The sequence below is a fragment of the Lagenorhynchus albirostris genome, chromosome 10 (genome assembly GCF_949774975.1).
Source record: "Lagenorhynchus albirostris chromosome 10, mLagAlb1.1, whole genome shotgun sequence".
Lineage (NCBI taxonomy): Eukaryota > Metazoa > Chordata > Mammalia > Artiodactyla > Delphinidae > Lagenorhynchus > Lagenorhynchus albirostris.
In genome coordinates this window covers 38,686,049-38,704,148 of record NC_083104.1, presented here as the reverse complement: position 1 = coordinate 38,704,148, position 18,100 = coordinate 38,686,049, and the positions used below count along the sequence as shown (strand labels likewise).

At 57.1% G+C, this 18,100-nt stretch overlaps 2 protein-coding genes across 5 annotated transcripts in view; both read left to right on the top strand.

Annotated features, from left to right (window-relative positions):
- Positions 1-6,923, top strand: part of BSN (bassoon presynaptic cytomatrix protein) — a 91,254-nt gene extending 84,331 nt beyond the window's left edge. Inside the window, exons 9-10 of the mRNA XM_060163896.1 lie at positions 231-285; positions 650-6,923. Coding sequence (XP_060019879.1) covers positions 231-271 — 41 coding nt within the window. The 3' untranslated portion in view covers positions 272-285; positions 650-6,923. The remainder of the gene's footprint in view (positions 1-230; positions 286-649) is intronic.
- Positions 6,924-9,043: 2,120 nt separating this feature from the next.
- Positions 9,044-17,972, top strand: APEH (acylaminoacyl-peptide hydrolase). Of its 4 annotated transcripts, XM_060161850.1 has the most exons (22): positions 9,044-9,155; positions 9,231-9,363; positions 9,827-9,953; positions 10,330-10,423; positions 10,523-10,598; positions 10,688-10,851; positions 11,018-11,155; positions 11,252-11,343; positions 11,426-11,466; positions 11,551-11,672; positions 12,129-12,189; positions 13,461-13,558; positions 14,200-14,251; positions 15,090-15,178; positions 15,615-15,753; positions 16,246-16,329; positions 16,414-16,494; positions 16,836-16,924; positions 17,018-17,208; positions 17,317-17,419; positions 17,504-17,610; positions 17,701-17,972. In XM_060161850.1, exons 1-22 carry the CDS (start codon positions 9,144-9,146, stop codon positions 17,804-17,806), a joined length of 2,199 nt encoding a protein of 732 aa, XP_060017833.1. In that variant the 5' UTR covers positions 9,044-9,143; the 3' UTR covers positions 17,807-17,972. The 4 variants fall into 4 exon arrangements, 3 of the variants coding, with proteins under 3 accessions (XP_060017833.1, XP_060017832.1, XP_060017834.1); XM_060161849.1 differs by having other exon boundaries at positions 9,129-9,363; XR_009542799.1 differs by lacking the exons at positions 17,504-17,610; positions 17,701-17,972 and having other exon boundaries at positions 9,123-9,363; positions 17,061-17,208.
- Positions 17,973-18,100: the final 128 nt, after the last annotated feature.

Sequence of the window (18,100 nt, the reverse complement as noted above, 5' to 3'; positions counted from 1 at the left end):
GGTGGACGGCTGCTCCAGGGCCCTACTCTGGCAGAGGTCGGGTCTGGGGACTGGTTCCGGGCTCAGTCACCCAGGCACAGGCCAGCCCAAGGGCCCACCTGCTGCGGCCTAGTGGTTCTCTGGGTAGTCCCTGCCCCTTAGGCTGAGCTTGGCTTCACTGTGCCAAACGGCCTTGACTAGGAGGGAGCCTAGCCCGACTTCCTGACACCTCTCTCCTTTTTCTGTCACAGCTGTGTCTGCTTTTGGCAAAAAATTCTCCTCCTTCTGGTGACCATGCCCTGCAGGGTGAGTATGAGCTGCCTGTACCCACCCTCTCCTGGTGCTCGAGTCAGGGCTCTTAAGTCCTGCGGGGTCTTCTGGGAGGAATGTGGTCTTCAGTAGTGGGTGATGTGGCCAGAGCTGCAGTGTCCTTCCCCTATGAGAGTGGGAGGAGGAAGAGGAAGAGGGACCCTGTGCACAGAGGTCCCAACATGTGGCCAACACAGTAGAGGTCCCCAGCAAAGGGAAGCCAAGGCCAACATCCCTTTGTCCTTTTCTACCACCCCTTAGCCCCCAACAGGGTTCCTAAAGCTGTGAGTTGACATTAGGTTGTAGGTGGGTCCCCCTGGGATACAGCTCCTCCCAGCCCTCCTCTGTAAATGCTCCACAGGCTCTTGAAGAAATGAAGGGAGATGATATCATTGCTGTGGAAAAATCTCTGGAGTCAGAGGCCTGGGCGCAGCTCTGGACTCTGCGTATAACAGTGAGTATCAGGACTAGGGTTGGGTGAGGCAGAGGAGGGAGTGAAGGGCCAAGGCCTAGCTGACCAGACTGACCCAGTTCCTGTAAGTGTGAGCCAGGAGGGACCTGGTGGGCTTCCTTCAGCTAGGATGGGCCCAGCTGCTACCTGGGAGGCAGAGACAACTGAGCTGGCTGAGGTGAGTCAGGTAAGTAACCTTGGGAAAGGGGCCCGGCAGAGCAAACCGTGCCCCACAACTTGGGGTCTGTACACTAGGCACTGATTCCAAAGCCCCGTCCTTGAGGCCTAGTGCTGGGACCTTTGCTCCAGACATTCAGATGAGGCTGGAGTCCTCAAACCCTGCAGAGCTTAGCACTCCTTGGTGTGACGTCAAGATACAATTGGCTTCACAGGCTGAGTTCAAGACCTGCAAGGTGGAAAAGCAGAATGAGTGGAGAGGCAGACAGGAAAGGGATGGAGCGGAAAGGGAGGTCACCCAGACAGGAGTCTCAGCTCCAGACCAGGTCAGCCCAGGGAGAGAGTGGAAGGGCCTCAGGATGGGAGCCCTGGCTCTCTCTGGGCTGCAATGGCCAAAGCAGGATCTGAAGCCTCTGCCTAGAGCCTCCTCTGGACCTGGCCTTACCTCTGGGCGGGAAGGAGGAAGCGGTACATCATGCAGGATGGCAGGGAGGGTAGGCTGGCTGTTGGTGCTGCTCTGCGCACAGCCAGGGACCACCTCCTCCCATTCCATAGCCTTGGGACCCTCTTCCTACCGCGCCTTTGCGAATTCTACTGTTAAAGAGTATGGAGGTGTGGGTGCTTCTCATAGTGAGCAGGTGTGTGTTTGGCAGGGCCAGGCACTCAACAAGCAAATCACGAGGGAGCGCTGGGGCCAGCAAGGGCCTCTGCCCAGGCCTGGCCTGCTTGTGGGAGGGAGCTAGGTGTAGTGCCAAAAGGGCCACCTATCTCTGGAGGACTAGCAGGGAAACTGGAAAGGTCCAGTTTCCCATCCATTTATTCATTTATTCAATAAATGTTTGTCAGGCCCTAGGTAGGTGCTGGGCCCTGTTCTGAGTTCTGGGGATCCAGCAGGGAACAAGACCAAGTCCCTGCCCTCTCAAGCTGACAGCCCGTTAAGAGGGGCAGAGAATAAATAAGTTTTTAAAAAATGAGATTAAAAGATAATTTCTGAAGGTTATAAGTGTTCTGAAGCCAGGGACACAGGGTTATGGCATGGAGGGGGCCACTCTAGAGAAAGTGGTCAGTGATGGGTAAGGCTCAAGGGAGGAGAAGAGGCTGCTGTGGGATGTGCCCAGTGAGGGAACAGCACCCGCAGAGGCTCTGATGAGACAGATAGGCCTCAGGGACAGACAAAAGGCCAGCACAGCTAGATCCACAGTGGAGGGGAGAGATGGTCGGGGTGACGTCAGAGGGGGCAGGAGCCAGCTGGGGTGGGCTTTGTAGGCGAAAGTAAAGAGCCCGGAACTTATTCTAATTAGAGTAGCCACAGTGCAGCACCTCAGTGTTCTTCCTGCCTTCACCCCACGACAGCAGGCTCCCTGACACTTTCCCACCCAGCTGGATGTTTCCTCTGAGTTGCCCTGAAACAGGTATGAAATCAGAAGTTGTGCTGAAGGGAGGGGAAAGAGGGGCAGCCCATGGACCAGGTCTATGGCAGGACCCACCTTGGGTGTAGGGCACTGTTACCAGGGAGGGAAAGGAACCACTTGCGTCGTTCCTTTTGTTCTGTGTCCTGTCACACGATGTGCGTGGGCTACTGAGACCACTAACTTTGTAATTAAAAGAATCACCCTCAAGTTCTGGCATTTGGCTGAGTGGGCCAAGCGGTCAGTGCTTCTGTGAGTGTCTATCTCCTGGTGTCTTCTGTGGAAATTTCAGAAGTGGGCTGGGAGAGGCTTGTTGTTTTAAACAAAATCCCATCTCCCTCACTCTTAAGAAACAAAAAGCAACTTGTGTTAAAGAAATGGCCCTTCCTGGCCAACCTGATTCTTTCTTCCTGATCTTCTCTTTATGACCTCAAACCTGCCCAAGCACCCCTCTTCCCCAGCCTCAGTGGGGTGGGATCCCATGGGTGAGGAGGAGCCAGGCCGTCAGCTTGTGGCAGAAGCTGGAAGGAGTGCGGGCGGGAAGCAGCTGTCCACAGTTCTTGACAAAATTCTTCTGTCTTTCCTGTTTCCTTTCCCCCTCCCCCCTTTTCTCCTCCAAGCATCTACAATCTGGCAAACCTTGGCCCAAAGACTCACACCAGGTGGGACGTGGCAGGCGGGCCTCAGTTGAGGACGGGATGTTTTCTAACAGCAGCTGCCGGGGTGAAACATCTGTTGGTCAAGTGGGACCATTGGCCCAGGGGGACCTGTGATTGTCTTTCCAGAGACCCTGCTCTCCTCAGGGCACCACCTTCAAGGCATAGCCGTCGTTGGGAGGGAGGAACCCTCTCTTCAGGCCCTGTCACGCGGCAGTCTTGCTGCTCTTCCCACAGCCGCCTTCCGCGGCCTGGCCAGCCAGGCTACCAATGCGTTATACACAGAGTTTGGGCGCGCGCAGCCTGTTTTTGACGGACGCTGCCCTCCCTCCACAATGCCAGAAGTTTTTCCACAGCCTTGGAGAGGGGCTTTGACTGAGGGCTGGGGGCCCTGGGCTCCGTTTCCTTCACATTCCAGCTGGCCCAGATCCCTCTGTGGCCACAGGGCCCTGCCCCCTTCACCCTGCCCCCTGGGTGACACCGGAGCAGACTTCCATGTGGCTAGCGTGGGATTGGGAGAACTTTACAAACATTAGGACCTAACACTGTCTCATCGCTGAAATAAGAGGCCATAGCACCGAAAAGCAGCGTGGGCGCTGGCTGAGGCTTCTCCCAGCCCGTGGGTGGCCGCGTGCTAGCACGCCCGCCACCATCTTCAAAGCCATCACCCCCAGTCATCGTGAGCATCCCAGCGGCACCACCATTGTCTCGACCAGCCGGCTCCTCATTCGTACACCTGGGGATTTCTTTTGATTTCAAGAACAGCCTTAATTATTTCAGTTTGATTTAAGTGTATACCTCATAAACATTGTTCTTTTATTTCTCCCCCCACCCTTTCTCTCTTCGCTCTCTCGGCTCACCTCCTTGCCTCTCCCCTCCACCACCACGTTGTGACTGATGGTTTGGTTCCCTCTCTGCTCTGCCCCTGCTCAGCATGGGGAGAATATTGACTTAGAAGCAATAGTGGGCAGCAGGCCACCAAGAGCACAACCCCAGGGCGGGGTCTAGGGAGGCCCCTCAGCCCGCCTCTGTTTACCGTGCAACTCCAGTCCTTCTTAAGCCATCACCAGTGGACATGCTCAGAGCAGAGGGGCCAGGGCTTCTGCCAGCCAAGGGAAGGGCCCAGGGCCCTGTGCTGGGGAGTGTGGCACCGTCCATCCACCTGGTGGACTGGGCAGTGTTCCTCCCTGAGGCCCTTCCCTTAGGGGCCTCCCTTCACCTTGGGCACAGCCACAAGTCTCATCTCTAATGTTCTATGCAATGAAATATAAACCCTCAAAGACAACTGTTAATATTTATTAAATTCTGTGTTATGTATAAGGAGTTAATTGCAAACCTGCAATTGAGAAACTGGATAGATATGCTCATATCAAACCCCTCGCTCCCTTCCCCCTCCCCTGCTCCCACTGTGTGTGTGAAATTCTCAGTCTGTGGCATGTTCGACCTGTGGCAGGACTCGCTGCTGCCAGGCGAGTCACCGCCTGTCCCGCAGTGGAGCATGCACAGCTCGCAGCTTCTTTGCACGATTTCATCCATTTTCAATGCTCGACCCTCTTGCTTGGAGTTCTTTTTGTCTCAGAACCTCTCCTTCAGGAGTGCTTCTAGCTAACTTCTGCACGAGCTAGTGAGGACCCGCCGGAATTGCTGCCTGAGCATGCCAGGCTGTGGGCCCGGCAGTACAAGGCCCCACACCCTCTGCAGGTTTCTCTGACCAAGATGTCTCTGAGGAGACATGTGGTTGGGAGCCTGCACAGGATGTGTGCGTGTGAACATTCGGAAGGTTTGCTGTAGGATTTCCATCTGTAAGTCACTCCCCCACTTATCCCAGCCCTGAGCCAGAGACATCTGGTCGCCCCTTCCCAGCAGGGCACTGCTGAAGAGCAGAGCTGGGCTGCGTCTGTAGCCAGAGGGACAGAGGCCAAGGGTAGGGCCCAGCTCCTGACTGCACTTCTCCTTTGTGGCTGGGAGGCTCAAAGGTCTGTGAGCCAGGAGATCTGGCCAGGGGGCCAGAGAATGCTCAGGAAGAGCTGGAGTTTTGGCATTTGTGGTGAGGACAGCTGACAGTGTCATCTTTGATCAGAGTGCATATTCACATAGACAGTGGCTTCAAGCTGAGTTTCTTGGGAAGCTTCTCAATAACAAAACTTACAGAAGGTTCTGTTGTGACACTCTCTGCATCTGTCTCCAGGACCTAAACTCCCTGCCAGCCACTATCTCTGAAGCCTAAGTATCCCACTGCTCATCAGCTTCTCTAAGACTGAGCCAAGAGTGTGGCAGGTGGTAGCTGCCCGACCCCTCCAGGCCTGGCCTTCCTCCAGAGTGCTCTGGTTTGCACCGTGCATTTCTCAGGGGTCCACATTTCTCATTCTTTCCCATAAGGTCTACAAACCCCTTCAGAGAGGGATCCTGGCCCACCTCTGGCAGCTGTGGATGAGATAGGAGGCTGTCAACCCTTGTGTTGGGCCTAAGACCCTGCCCTTCTGGATTTGGGCTTCACCCATCCAACGGGACACCTGCCTCATCCCAGAGATCAGGCCTGGGCTGTATGAGGCCATCTGTGCAAGGGCTGAAGGAGGCCACCATCTGGCACCTCTGACCACCCAGGGCCAGGTCTTTGTGGGGATGTGCCTAGTGGCTGGATACATGAGGGACTAATGCAGCGATCCTCCCGATAAAAGGCCAAGGGATGGGACCAGGAGCAGGGAACAGGCAGGGAGATGACAGCAGGTCAGCCTCCATCAAAGCTAGTTTCACGCTCTCCAATGTTGACGCTTCAGCAAATCTCCTTTCTGGCCAAGCTTTCTGAGTTTGAAATTTCTGACATCTGCCACTCCCTAACCCCCAGTGTATCCACAGGACACATCTGTGCCTATCACCCCTTGTGAAGGTGGCTGGAGCAGGCCTCTGGGCCACAGGTGTCCTGGCCCTTGTGTGGATACAGCTGTGGCTCTGGGGGCCAGAGGCTGAGGGACCAGCATTCGATGCCTTGGGCAGTGGGGAGCACCAAGCACATTTCCACATGGGCAAGGGGTTCTCTGGGATGCAATCCAGGCCTTCTCTACACCCTCCCCCGACCCAGTGTCATGAACAAGGGCACTGCCGCCTCTGTCTACTTCAGGGCCTAATGCATTCACAGTGACACCCCGCTTCCCCACCATCCACTTAGTCCTTGGGAAGAGAGGGTGGTCTCAGGGCCCATGATGACTGGGCAGCAGTGGCAGCAACCATGGCCTGTCTTCTGGAGCCTGTGGGGAGTTTTCCAGGCAGATTCTTTACCATGACAACAAGGTCCTCGCCTGTTGGCCCCTCCCTTGCCCTCGTGCCCCCTCCCCCCATTCTGTAAATACTTGTCATTGTGGACTCCGACAGGGTCAGAGGGACAGGCCTGACCAACTGAAACTCCTCAGAGATATCACTTCTGTCTCCCTGGGTACCAGCAGCCCTGCTGCCATGTGCACTGGGGTGGCACTGGAGAGCCATGGAAGTCATGAGATATTGTGTGTGTGTGCATGTGAACAAGTGTGTGAGTGTGTATGTGTGTGTGTGTCTGCCTCATTTGGCCTCTGGGATCAAATCAGCTCCTTCTCTCTAAGTGCAGTGCCCTGGAGAGTGGTGGCCGCCCAATGCCTTTCCTCTGCTAGCTTCCATGTCTTGTTTTTGCTTCCCCCTCACTCCTTCCCTGCCTCCCTTCTTTCCTCTCTCCCTTTCTTTCCTTCTCTCCTTCTTTATTTGAGGGGGGAAGAGTGCTGTACAAAGTCAAACAAACAAGTTTACAGTTGTAAGTGCAATGAATGACCCGAGTCCTCCACATGACCTTGTGAATCGTGTGCCGTCCTCCTGTGCTCTGTGAGAACTCGTGGTACTTCAGTGTCCCTCCCCCTGTATTGTAACAAGGTAATTCTGTGGTATCAGAATAAAAGGACTTGATATAAACAACCTACAGACTGTCTCTGGGATGGTTTCTGAAATGGGAAGGCGTAGGCAGAGGAACAAATCCCCAAACTGTGACAGTCCTATCTTTTCACAGTTAAAGGGAAAAGAGTGAAAAGGCAAAGTTGCAGAAGTACTGGCAAGGCCAGGGCTGAGTTCATACCAATCTGTCCAAAGACAGTGGGCCTCTCCACAAAGGCGCCCCAAGGCAGGTTTAATGCTTGGACCTGGAGGGAGCGGTTAGCTCACTGGGCAGACTGCTGAGGGACTGTGCCTCCACAGCCTTTGAGTGTCGGGGCTGCACAAACAGCTTTCTAGGGCCTGGTTCCCTGGGGAAGCAGGTGAGCAGGTGCTGCCCCCTGGTGTTGCCAACAAGCCCTACACCTGTCTGCCTTGCTGTGTCCACTCCAACCCCCAAACTCTTGGGGGCTGCTAGATCTTAGTCCTTCCCCAGGATGGGAGAGCCTCCTTATCAAAGTAACCCAGAGTTGCTAGCAATTTTTTAAAACACAGATAAATGAAACGAGTATCAGCCTCACCTCTGGCCTTCCCCAAAGTTAGTATCTTGATGCATGTCTTTCCTTCCTGTTTGTGTTTTTCTTTTTCATTTTAAACAGAAGCCAGAAGGCACAGTACTTACTGTTTTCTAGCCTCCTGCTTACTTCTACACATTCATTCCAAGTATTTAGATGTTCATCCTCCAGTGTCCGGCCTCCAGAGAGCTGCACCATGAGTTTACAGCCAGTCTACTGCACATGCCCTCAAGGACAGGCACCATGTTCCCAGTTTTCCTGTTATAAACAATGCTGTAATGAACATCCTAGTTTCCAACTTTCCACCCAGATTGGTGGCTGGGGCCACTCTTTCTGCTCCCAGTTCTGGCCTTAACAGTCCTGCACACACTGGATGCTCACAAGTTAAGTGGCCTCAGAAAGTGGAAACTGTTTTTAGTTAACTAACCCAATGGAAGGAGAAGCTGCAGGCCAGTCAAGTGGGATCTCAGTCAAAGGCAAGGCAGGGTGCAGGGAGCCAGGGCCCTGAGGTGTGGAAGACCAGCCAGGCTCAGGGTATATGGAGGAGGGGACATCCGTTGCTGCTGGCCTGACCGCTGCCCAGCCTCTCCTGCCTTCTTCTGCCATTGTAACCTGCCCAGTCCAGTGCCACTGTCCTGAGGGAGCCTGCCTGCCCAGGTTTTTCTTTCCACAGGAAGCTCTCTGGTTCTGGGTGGAGCCTGACCCCCCAGGCCCTCTACACCCAAGAACTTGGGCTGAGGCCTGGGAAGGCAGACAGAGGCCCACACGCTCATGATCCCCAGCAAGGTGCCACTGAGCGGGGCGGGTGAGGGCTGCAGGGGCAGATAGCTTCTGGGGTAGGCCTGGTGGCCGATAAGACCAGGCGACACCCTGTTACCTTTGCACCCGCCCTTCTTTGCCCCACGCCCCGGAGCTCCAGGGCTCGAGCTCTGTGCCCCCTGCCAGGAGCGCACCTCTGCCCTTCTTTTCTCGTCGGCCTGAGGGCCCCTCCAGAGCAGGGCCTGGCACCGTCTGGTGAATGCTTGCCCCGTAATGGACCAGAAGGACCTGACAGTTAGCCTCCGGGCTGCGGAAGACCCCAGCTGGGGCTGACTTCGGCTTGCACCCTGCCTCTCACGCCCCCGCCCCTCATCTCTCTTTTCCTCGACTTTACCCTCGCAGGGCTCAGCCCCGCCCTCCCACCCCACCCCCGTGTCTTCGGAGTCCTCGGTCCGCAGCCTCTCAGGACCTGCCCCCGGATGCTTAGGGCCCACCCCCGTCCGGCCTCATCTGCCCTCCTCCCGTGGGCCCTGTCGTTCTTCACACACCTCGCCCCTCCCTACAGACCCGCTCCTTTATTCCGTTTCGACAGCGCCACCCCTTCTCCTCGGAAACCCCATTCCCTCCCCTCCCAGTAATAGGTCGGGCCTTGGCCCACAGAGCTCGCCTCTCTCCAGCCTAGCCCACCCCGAAAGGCCTGCTCCTTTCCCCGAGGTCCCTGCTCTTCCCCTCCAGGACTCCTGGGGCCGCAGCTCCAACTTGTTCCTCGCAGGCCCCACCTCCTTACCATCGAGGCCCTGCCCCTCGTCTAATCGTCCTCGCTCATTCGTCGAAAGTCCCGCCCCTCTCACTGTGCGGCAAGGCCGCGGCGGAGACTGGCCGGGCCTCTCACTTCCGGGCGCCTGAACGCCCCGCCTCACCCCGGCGACCCAGAGCCACCATGGAGCGGCAGGTGAGGGAGCGGCCCGCGGTTCCCGTGGTCTTTGCAGCCCGGGCCGGGCCTGACCCTGCTGTGTCCCCTGCGCAGGTGCTGCTGAACGAGCCCGAAGAGGCGGCGGCGCTGTACCGGGACCTTAGCCGCCAGCCCGCGCTGAGCGCCGCCTGCCTGGGCCCGGAGGTCACCACGCAGTACGGGGGTTGTTACCGGACGGTGCACACTGGTGTGTGTATGGAGGGGAGTCGGTGGAGAGGAGGGGGGCGTGGAGGGCTAGCTGCCTGACAGTGCACACGGGTGTGTGGAGAAGGCCGGGCTTGGAGAGTGTGGGTGTGGAACAGTGCATCCGTAAGAGGTCTGTGCACACAGGTGTATGGGGGGGCGGCCTATTTGGGGTATTATGGGATGGTGCCCATGAGTGCAGAGTGTGGGCCTTGTAAGGGTCACCCCCGTCATCGTATCCCACACCTGCTCTCAAGATTCTAGGGTGGATGCTAGGAGCAGTAATCGTTTCTCTCCAAGACGTTGTCAGCCTAGGCTCTGGAGGCCTAGACTTGAGAGTTGTGGCCAAGTGTTGCCCATCCTGCCCCCCAGAATATCTGGAGATAGACTGAGAGAGGTGGGGTAGGGGAGGGGGTAGCCTGTGCTGGGACTGGTCAAGTTGAGCAGCCTCATGCCTCTTCTCGCAGAGTGGACCCAGAGGGACCTGGAACGCATGGAGAACATCCGATTCTGCCGCCAGTACCTGGTGTTCCATGATGCGGACTCAGTGGTGTTTGCAGGGCCTGCGGGCAACAGTGTGGAGACCCGGGGCGAGTAAGTTTGAAGGAGGAAGCTTGTAGGCAAGGCCATGGCCATCTGCAAGCCTTTTATGAATGCCCACCCTGTGCCTTGGTGTGGGTAGGGCCCAGAAGGGAAGCCAGGAGCCAGATCCCTGACCCTTGGGAGCTCAGGTAGTAGTGACATGGTCACAAGCATTGGAGGCTTGCTCCAAACTTGGGCTGGGACTAGAGTCCCTGCCCCAGGGAAGGGAGGCAAGGCAGCTGCCGTGGTAGGGCTAGAAGGGCTGCAGGGGCGGTTGTGGGCCAGAGCCTCAAAAATCTTGTCTAAGAGGTTGTGGCCAATAAGGGGACAGGATGGGTTATCACTGGGTGGGAGGTAATACTGACCTGCTCCCCTACATCCTCCTCAGGCTGCTGAGCAGAGAATCTCCTTCAGGCACCATGAAAGCTGTGCTGCGCAAGGCTGGAGGGCCGGGCGCTGGGGAGGAGAAGCAGTTTTTGGAGGTAAGTCTGCATAGGACCACGTGGTGGGTAACTGGGGGCTCAGTCCCACGGATAAGGCTCTGTTGGAGGATAGGCAACCTGACTCCCAGATGTCCTTAGGTTTGGGAGAAGAACCGGAAGCTCAAGAGCTTCAACCTATCAGCGCTGGAGAAACATGGGCTGGTTTATGAGGATGGTGAGGCATCTGGCTGGTGAGCAGGCAGGGCGGACAGGAGGGGCAGCCATAGCCCAGGGCTCCCCCTGATCGGCCTTCCTTGCACCCAGACTGCTTTGGCTGCCTGTCCTGGTCGCACTCGGAGACACACTTATTATACGTGGCAGAGAAGAAGCGCCCCAAGGCTGAGTCCTTCTTTCAGACCAAAGCCTTGGACGTCAGTGGCAGCGATGACGAGGTGGCCAGGCTGAAGAAGCCAGACCAGGCCATTAAGGTGCTCATGGCCATGGCCAGTCCATGTAGGCCCCTCAGGGCAGTGCTGGGGTCCACTATGCTCTCTGCCCACACTGTGCCTATCAGAACCAGGGAGGTACTGGCTTCTAGGGGGCAGGGCCATCTCCTGCAAGACAGCCTGGGCAATGAGTGTCTTGTGTTCTCAGGGGGATCAATTTTTATTTTACGAAGATTGGGGAGAAAACTTGGTTTCCAAAAGCACTCCTGTACTCTGTGTGCTGGATGTCGAGAGTGGCAACATCTCTGTGCTTGAGGGGGTCCCTGAGAGTGTGTCCCCTGGACAGGTTAGTGCTGACTTGGCCTACATGACTCCGAAAGTCTGGGGCCCCTGCCTGAGCTACTGTCCCTTGTTCACACCTGCCCTGTGGTCTTGTTTACAGGCATTCTGGGCCCCTGGAGACACAGGTGTTGTGTTTGTGGGCTGGTGGCATGAGCCCTTCCGGCTGGGCATCCGCTTCTGCACCAATCGAAGGTGAGGACAGTCGAAGGGGCAGGGCAGGGGGCCTTGCAGCTCAGACTGGCCTTGAAGCTGAGTGTCTCTCTGGTGGTTCCAGGTCAGCCCTGTACTATGTAGACCTCATCGGGGGGAAGTGTGGTAAGTGCTGGCACCTACCTGTGCTTCACTGACACACACTGGCCCTGGCAGCCTGCATGATGCTTGCATTTCTGTCTGGTCCAGAGCTCCTCTCGGATGACTCTCTGGCTGTCTCTTCTCCCCGGCTGAGCCCAGACCAATGTCGCATCGTCTACCTGAGGTTCCCATCTCTGGTCCCGCATCAGCAGTGTGGGCAGTTGTGCCTGGTGAGCTGGGGTGGGGGTGGGGGGAGGTCAGCAAGAGGAGGGGATGGCAGATGAGAGCTGAAGGGTCAGCTTCATCTCCCCATGGCCTCCTCAGTGGACCTCCTGTCCTGGGTACAGTGATGGTGTGAGTTCTGCCTTTCCTTCTCTCCAGGCAAGGCCTGGAGGCTGAGAGTGCTGTCATGGGGGCTCTGCACAATCAAAACTCACCACCTTGAGAGCATCCTCTGTCTACGAGAATGCTCCTCCCTTTGCTTCTCATCTGCACGTGGCCAGGCTCTGCAAGGGGCTGGGATATAATGGGCAGTTACAGTCTCAGTCCTTGTAAAAGGGCCCCTCCAGACATCTGCTCCAGGTCACCAGAAAGGAGATACATCAGGCCTCTCTCAGGTCCTCCCCTCCCTGCCCTGAGGGCACTGCCAGTCCCCTGGTGAGCCTGACCATTGTGTTCTGTTGCAGTATGACTGGTATACCAGGGTCACCTCCGTGGTGGTGGACGTTGTGCCTCGGCAGCTGGGAGGTAAGGGGGGTCGGCTGGGTGGGTGCCAAGGAACATGCAGTTCTGTTTTCCTGCCATCTGTTATCCCTGCTCAGGGCCAGCCTCCTCAGCTCTTCCTGCCTGGGTTCCTTCTGAAGTCTCCCCGCTGCTGGGCCAGCCCCAGGTTCAGCCTCTGCAGGGGGTGGGGCCATTACTATAGGGAATGGTTCTCATAGAAGGTCAGCTGGACCAAAGCTGAGATCCGAGTGGCCCAAGCTGGCTGAGGCTTGAGATTATTTCACTTGTGCCGCAGCCCATAGATTTATCTTGTTTTTCCAGTGGCTGCTTAAAGCCACTGCTCCTTCAAGGGGTCTCGGAAAGTACACTAGATTGGCAGGTCCTGCCCCAAGGGTGCTCATTCTCCCACTCCCAGCCCCCACCCCAGCGTTTGTCTAGTCCAAGCCCTTGAGGCAGCAGGGTCTCTGGGAGGGTGGCTCTTGGCTGACAAGCTCCAGTCACAGTCTCGGGTGCTCACAACTCTGCTTGGGATCCCAGACTATCCCAAGGACGTGAGGGGTGAGTCTCTTGTTTTCTTAGGCCGCCTGGTCAGTTCCAGGAGTCAAGGACAAGGGATGGCCTCCTTTTCCTATCTTTGGGTTACAGGGATGCAGCAGTGGGGACCTGGTCTGAATCCGAACTCTGCCCCTTATTAGCTGTGTGTTCTTGGACAGTATCCTGACCCCCTGATCTTCCATTTATTTATGTGAGGAGAGGGTGGTTGTTCCTGCCTTCTTTGTAGGATTGTAGTGAGGGGTAAATGAGTGATGATGTTAGAGGGTAGGATTTATTCAGGCCCGAGTGCCAGGTACTCTGCTAAGTATGGTTAGAGACAGACAGGTGTCTTGGTTACAGCATCCGCTGCCTCCTAGCGGCCCTTAAGAGCAGCTCAGAGGAATGCCAGTGCATTCAGTTTCTATCAGAAGCTCTTCAGCTCCGCCTCTCTTGGGCCCTCAGAGGCCTCTGCCCCTCAGCCCCCTCTTCAAGCAGTTCCTCATTGCCTAGGGTACCCCCATGTATGTGGCTGTTGTTCTGTCACAGTTCTGGGGCCCCAGGTGAATTCCCCAGCGACCCGGGCTGTCTCATAGTCTGGACACACACACACACACACGCACGCACGCACGCACATACACACACACACACGCACGCTCATACACACACATGCACGCACGCACACACACACACACACACACACACACACACACACACACACCCCTCCACTCTTGGACGTGGCCCCCAGCTTTCTGCCTTTGCAGAGAACTTCTCTGGGATCTACTGCAGCCTTCTGCCTCCGGGATGCTGGTCAGCTGACAGCCAGAGAGTGGTTTTTGACTCAGCTCAGCGCAGCCGGCAGGTGAGGAGCCCTGACTGTTGAGAGGCAGCCCTCAACCAACCCCCAGGAGCTGTGGGCCTGGGACATAGCACACACACACTGCCAGGTGGACCGCCCAGCTCACAGGTCTCCCTGGCCCCTTAAGGCCCTGCCTGCCCCTGTCCTGGACTCATTTTTCCTTGAGGGGGCTGGCTGCCCTGGTACCCCACAACAGAGCCCTTGGCCCTTTCTCCTGAGGCAGAGATGCAAAGCCCCCACCCTCAGCATTTCCATGTGGTGGGCAAGGGGGCTGCCACTGGGGCGGGCCCCTGAACACCATACGGGGAGCTGATGGAGATGGGACAGCAGCTTTCTCCCAGGGACTGTGTGGGGACACCACAGTGTGCCAGACTCCTTTGGGGTTAGATATCGTTTGGTCCTCAGGGTAGCTCTAAGGGGCTCAAAGGCATTCCTTATCTTGCCCAGGGTCACTTAGCAAGTTGTGATGGAACTGGGATTTGAACCCAGGCCCTCAGGCCACTCCCTACTGCACTGAGTAGCTATCACCATACTCACAGCTCTGGCCTTGGCCCAAGGGTCCCCAAGAGGGTAGAGAGGAGGTGGGGGCAGGACCCATAGGGCTGTTGGATGTGGTACCACACATGGCCTCCTCTCTGCTTCAGGACCTGTTTGCTGTGGACACCCAGATGGGCAGTGTGACCTCTCTGACGGCTGGTGAGCAGGGCTGGCGAGTGGGCCAGCCAGGCCAGGGGAGGGACTGGAGCTCAAGCATGTGGGGCAGCACTCTCGGCCACTCTGCACCACTGACTGTCCCACAGCCTTTACTGACAGTCTTGCGAGGACCCTGCCTATGCAGGACCCTTACCCAGCCAGCAGACTGCCTCCTGGCTCTGCTCTGCTCCCTGTGTCCTGGCATTGCCTCAGCACGGCCCCCACCCTACTTTTCAAGCCCACAAAATTCTCTCTTGCCAAGATCTGCCAGAGTCATCCTTCCCTCTCCCCAAACCTCAGGCAGAGGCACCTCTGCCAACCCAGGGCGCAGAAGCCCTGGGTTGGCTCCCTGATCTTCCTCTTACCCAGGCCTGATGATTCTGCACCTAAAGTGTTTTTGAGTCCTCCACCTGCCCTGGCTGTACTCACTCCTCCACAAAGCTACCAAAGGATTGTTCCCAAACTGCATCTCATTGTATAGTATCTGCTTAAGAATCTGAATCTCCTTGGACCCCACTGCCTAGAATTAGCACCTCCCCCCTAGCCTTCTGGGCCTAGCTGCCACCCCTGCAGACGGCAGTCATCAGGTGGTGGGTGGTTGTGCCATGTGGTCTGGTGTGTCCCCAGATCTGGCAGTCCCAGGGGACAACCAGCGCCTGCTGGATGAATGGACTGAGAAGGCGGCTCACCCAGAGCTGTGTGCGGTTGTCTGTGACAGTCCCTCTGTGGGCATCCCTTTGCTTCCCAGGGAATAAGGGGCACCTCACTATAAAGCCTCCAGCCTGGGACTCTGGCTCTGCAGGGACTGGGTGGGAATAGTGGTGGCATCTGCCTTGTCCAGGGGGGTCAGGTGGAAGCTGGAAGCTGCTCACAATTGACCGGGACCTCATGGTGGCACAGTTCTCCACGCCCAGCCGACCCCCATGCCTGGTGAGTGTTGGTGGGCCCCAGGCCAGGAGGCAGGGATTCGGTGCAGGCAGAGTTCCCCAGGTCAGGGAACTGGCCCGAGTCTGACTGTGGCTGGTCAGCATGTGAGAGGCCAAGGTGTGGACCCAGCCCAGTATAGTCCACGAGGGTCTGGCACTATGGGGAGAAACTACTGGGTTAAGGTTTGCTCTGTTCAGAACAAGGTGCCTGGGAAAGTGCTCAGTCCTCTAGCATAACAGCCTAGAAGCTGAGGAGGGAGGGGTACATATGTGTGGTTGTGTGAGTACCTGTGTATATTACCAGCTCATGACAGGAGTCCATGCTGGGCCCTCTGGAGGTGGGCAGATGGCCCAGTATAATGAGAGCTGCCCACTCGCACACTGGTGGAAAGGCAGGGAGGCAGCCAGGCCACCTGTGACACACTCTTTCCCTTTGGCAGAAAGTTGGGTTCCTGCCTCCTGAGGGGAAGGAGCAGGCGGTATCATGGGTGTCCCTGGAGGAGGCCGAGCCCATTCCTGAAATCTCCTGGAGCATCCGGGTACTACAGCCACCCCCAGAGCAAGAGCATGTGCAGTATGGTGAGCTGGGCAGGGGCAGAGGGGCACCTTCTCCAAGTTCCCCAGCACAGTGTCTGTGGTCACCTTTCCCGTCTCCTGTCTCACATTTTGGGATTTTTTGAGATTACCTCTAAGAGGTATTTTTTTTCCTCTTGTGGACGGTCATGGGGAGTAGTGTCCAGGCATCTGAGCACCTACTCTGGGTATCAGAGCTGGGCATCACCAGGCCAGATCGTCTGCAGTGGGATAACAGAGCCCAAAGAAGACAGGCCTGTGTGAGGCCTCTGTGACCACACCTCCTCCAGAATGTTGTCCTTGCAGAGACTGGGACTCCCTGACTAGGGCAGAAGGAGCATGAGCGTCCTGGGGTCCATGTGTCACAGTGTGGGCTACCTTGGCCAGGTCTCATGTTTCAGAGGTCAGCTGCAGACCTGCAGCTACAGCTGAGGCCTTGGCTGGGGAAGCCCCTCGGCAGTAGACCTGGCTCTGCTGATTGCTGCTTTTCCCCTGCAGCTGGCCTTGACTTTGAAGCAATCCTTCTGCAGCCCAGCGACCCTCCAGATAAGACCCAGGTGCCCATGGTGGTCATGCCCCACGGTAGGCAACTGGCCTAAGGGTCCCTGCCCTTCCACAATCCCTCCTAGCTAGCTCTTTCACCTTCTCTCTGTTCCCTATCTGCAGGGGGACCCCATTCATCCTTTGTCACTGCCTGGATGCTGCTCCCAGCCATGCTTTGCAAGATGGGCTTTGCAGTACTACTAGGTGAGGGAGCAGGGTGCTGCAGCTCTGGTAGAGCTGTGGGGTGGTGGTGATGGTGTGGGCCTGGTCTGTACAAGCACTGCGGGTACCACCCTAGTCTCCAGGCCTCTGGTAATCACTATCAGAAACTGCCCTGGCCAGTCTCTGGCTCCATGGCATGGTGATAACATGAAGTAACTTGCAACTGCCACGGAAAGGGTGTGTGGTCACTGGGCAGTCTCAAATCTCTTGGCCCCTTCCCCTTGAGTCTGGTGCAGCTAGCCTCAAGGCCTACTTCACATATAGGTGAAAGGGCGCTGGGAAGGTCACTTGACCACCCTGTCTGGTCCCTCCCTGGCCTCCAGTGAATTATCGTGGCTCCACGGGCTTTGGCCAGGACAGCATCCTCTCCCTCCCCGGCAATGTGGGCCACCAGGATGTGAAGGACGTCCAGGTAGCAGGGGCTGGGGCTTCTGGACGGGCTGGGGGTGTGGCTCCATTCAGCTGGGCAGGCAGCTGGCTGCAGCATGATCTGCCCACCCTGTAGTTTGCAGTAGAGCAGGTGCTCCAGGAGGAACACTTTGATGCAGGCCGTGTGGCCCTTATGGGTGGTTCCCATGGTGGCTTCCTGTCCTGCCACCTGATTGGTCAGTACCCGGAGACCTACGGTGCCTGCGTGGTGCGGAACCCTGTGATCAACATTGCCTCCATGATGGGCTCCACTGACATCCCTGACTGGTGGGTGTGCCCAGAGGTCCCCGCCCTTCTCCCCCCTCACTATGTACCCTCATGGAGCTCCGGCAGGCCCCAGAGCTCCTGGGCCTGCATCATCTCAGTGTCTTGTAGGTGCGTGGTGGAGGCTGGCTTCCCCTACAGCAGCAACTGCCTGCCAGACCTCAACATGTGGGGTGAGATGCTGCACAAGTCGCCCATCAAGTACACCCCTCAGGTACGCAGCCCTCCCCCTGCCCAGTGCACCACCAATCTGTCCAGGGCCCCGGGCCCTGCTCACCTCCACTCCCCACATACCTAGGTGAAGACACCAGTGTTACTGATGCTGGGCCAGGAGGACCGGCGTGTGCCCTTCAAGCAGGGCATGGAGTATTACCGTGCCCTCAAGGCCCGAAACGTGCCCGTTCGGTGAGTACAGCAAGACAGCCCTGGCAGCTGGTGGGCAGGTGAGCAGGGAAGGATCCTCAATCCTCAAACATTGCTGCCCAACCCTTACAGGCTCCTGCTCTATCCCAAAAGCACCCATGCTCTATCAGAGGTGGAGGTGGAATCAGACAGCTTCATGAATGCTGCGCTCTGGCTGTGCACGCACTTGGGCAACTGAAGCCCTACCACTCTGTATGAGCTGGGTGACATATGCCACACTTGGCTCTTGGAGAGCCCCAGGGTCTGGCAGAGCGGCAAGAGGCTTCCTGGGCTCTGGACTTCATGGATGGGTGAGCCGAGGAATGTGGGCTATATACTCATAATAAATGAGGACACAGAGTCTAGTTCCTGCTGGTACTTTGTACCAAGCCACCCCTAACCCCAGCCCCACCCTTGGGGTTCAGAGACCATAGGCCCTCGGTATGGTAGCCATAAGGACGGCAACTACTTCCAGCGTGAGAGGGGAGGGGAC

What these genes read in the sequence shown, in the direction of transcription:
- APEH (XM_060161849.1), top strand. Translation starts at nt 9,144, where the DNA reads ATGGAGCGGCAGGTGAGGGAGCGGCCCGCGGTTCCCGTGGTCTTTGCA. An exon ending in AGCCAGACCAGGCCATTAAG is followed by an intron (nt 10,852 to 11,017) that starts GTGCTCATGGCC and finishes TTGTGTTCTCAG; the next exon opens with GGGGATCAATTTTTATTTTA. An exon ending in AGGATGTGAAGGACGTCCAG is followed by an intron (nt 16,925 to 17,017) that starts GTAGCAGGGGCT and finishes CCCACCCTGTAG; the next exon opens with TTTGCAGTAGAGCAGGTGCT.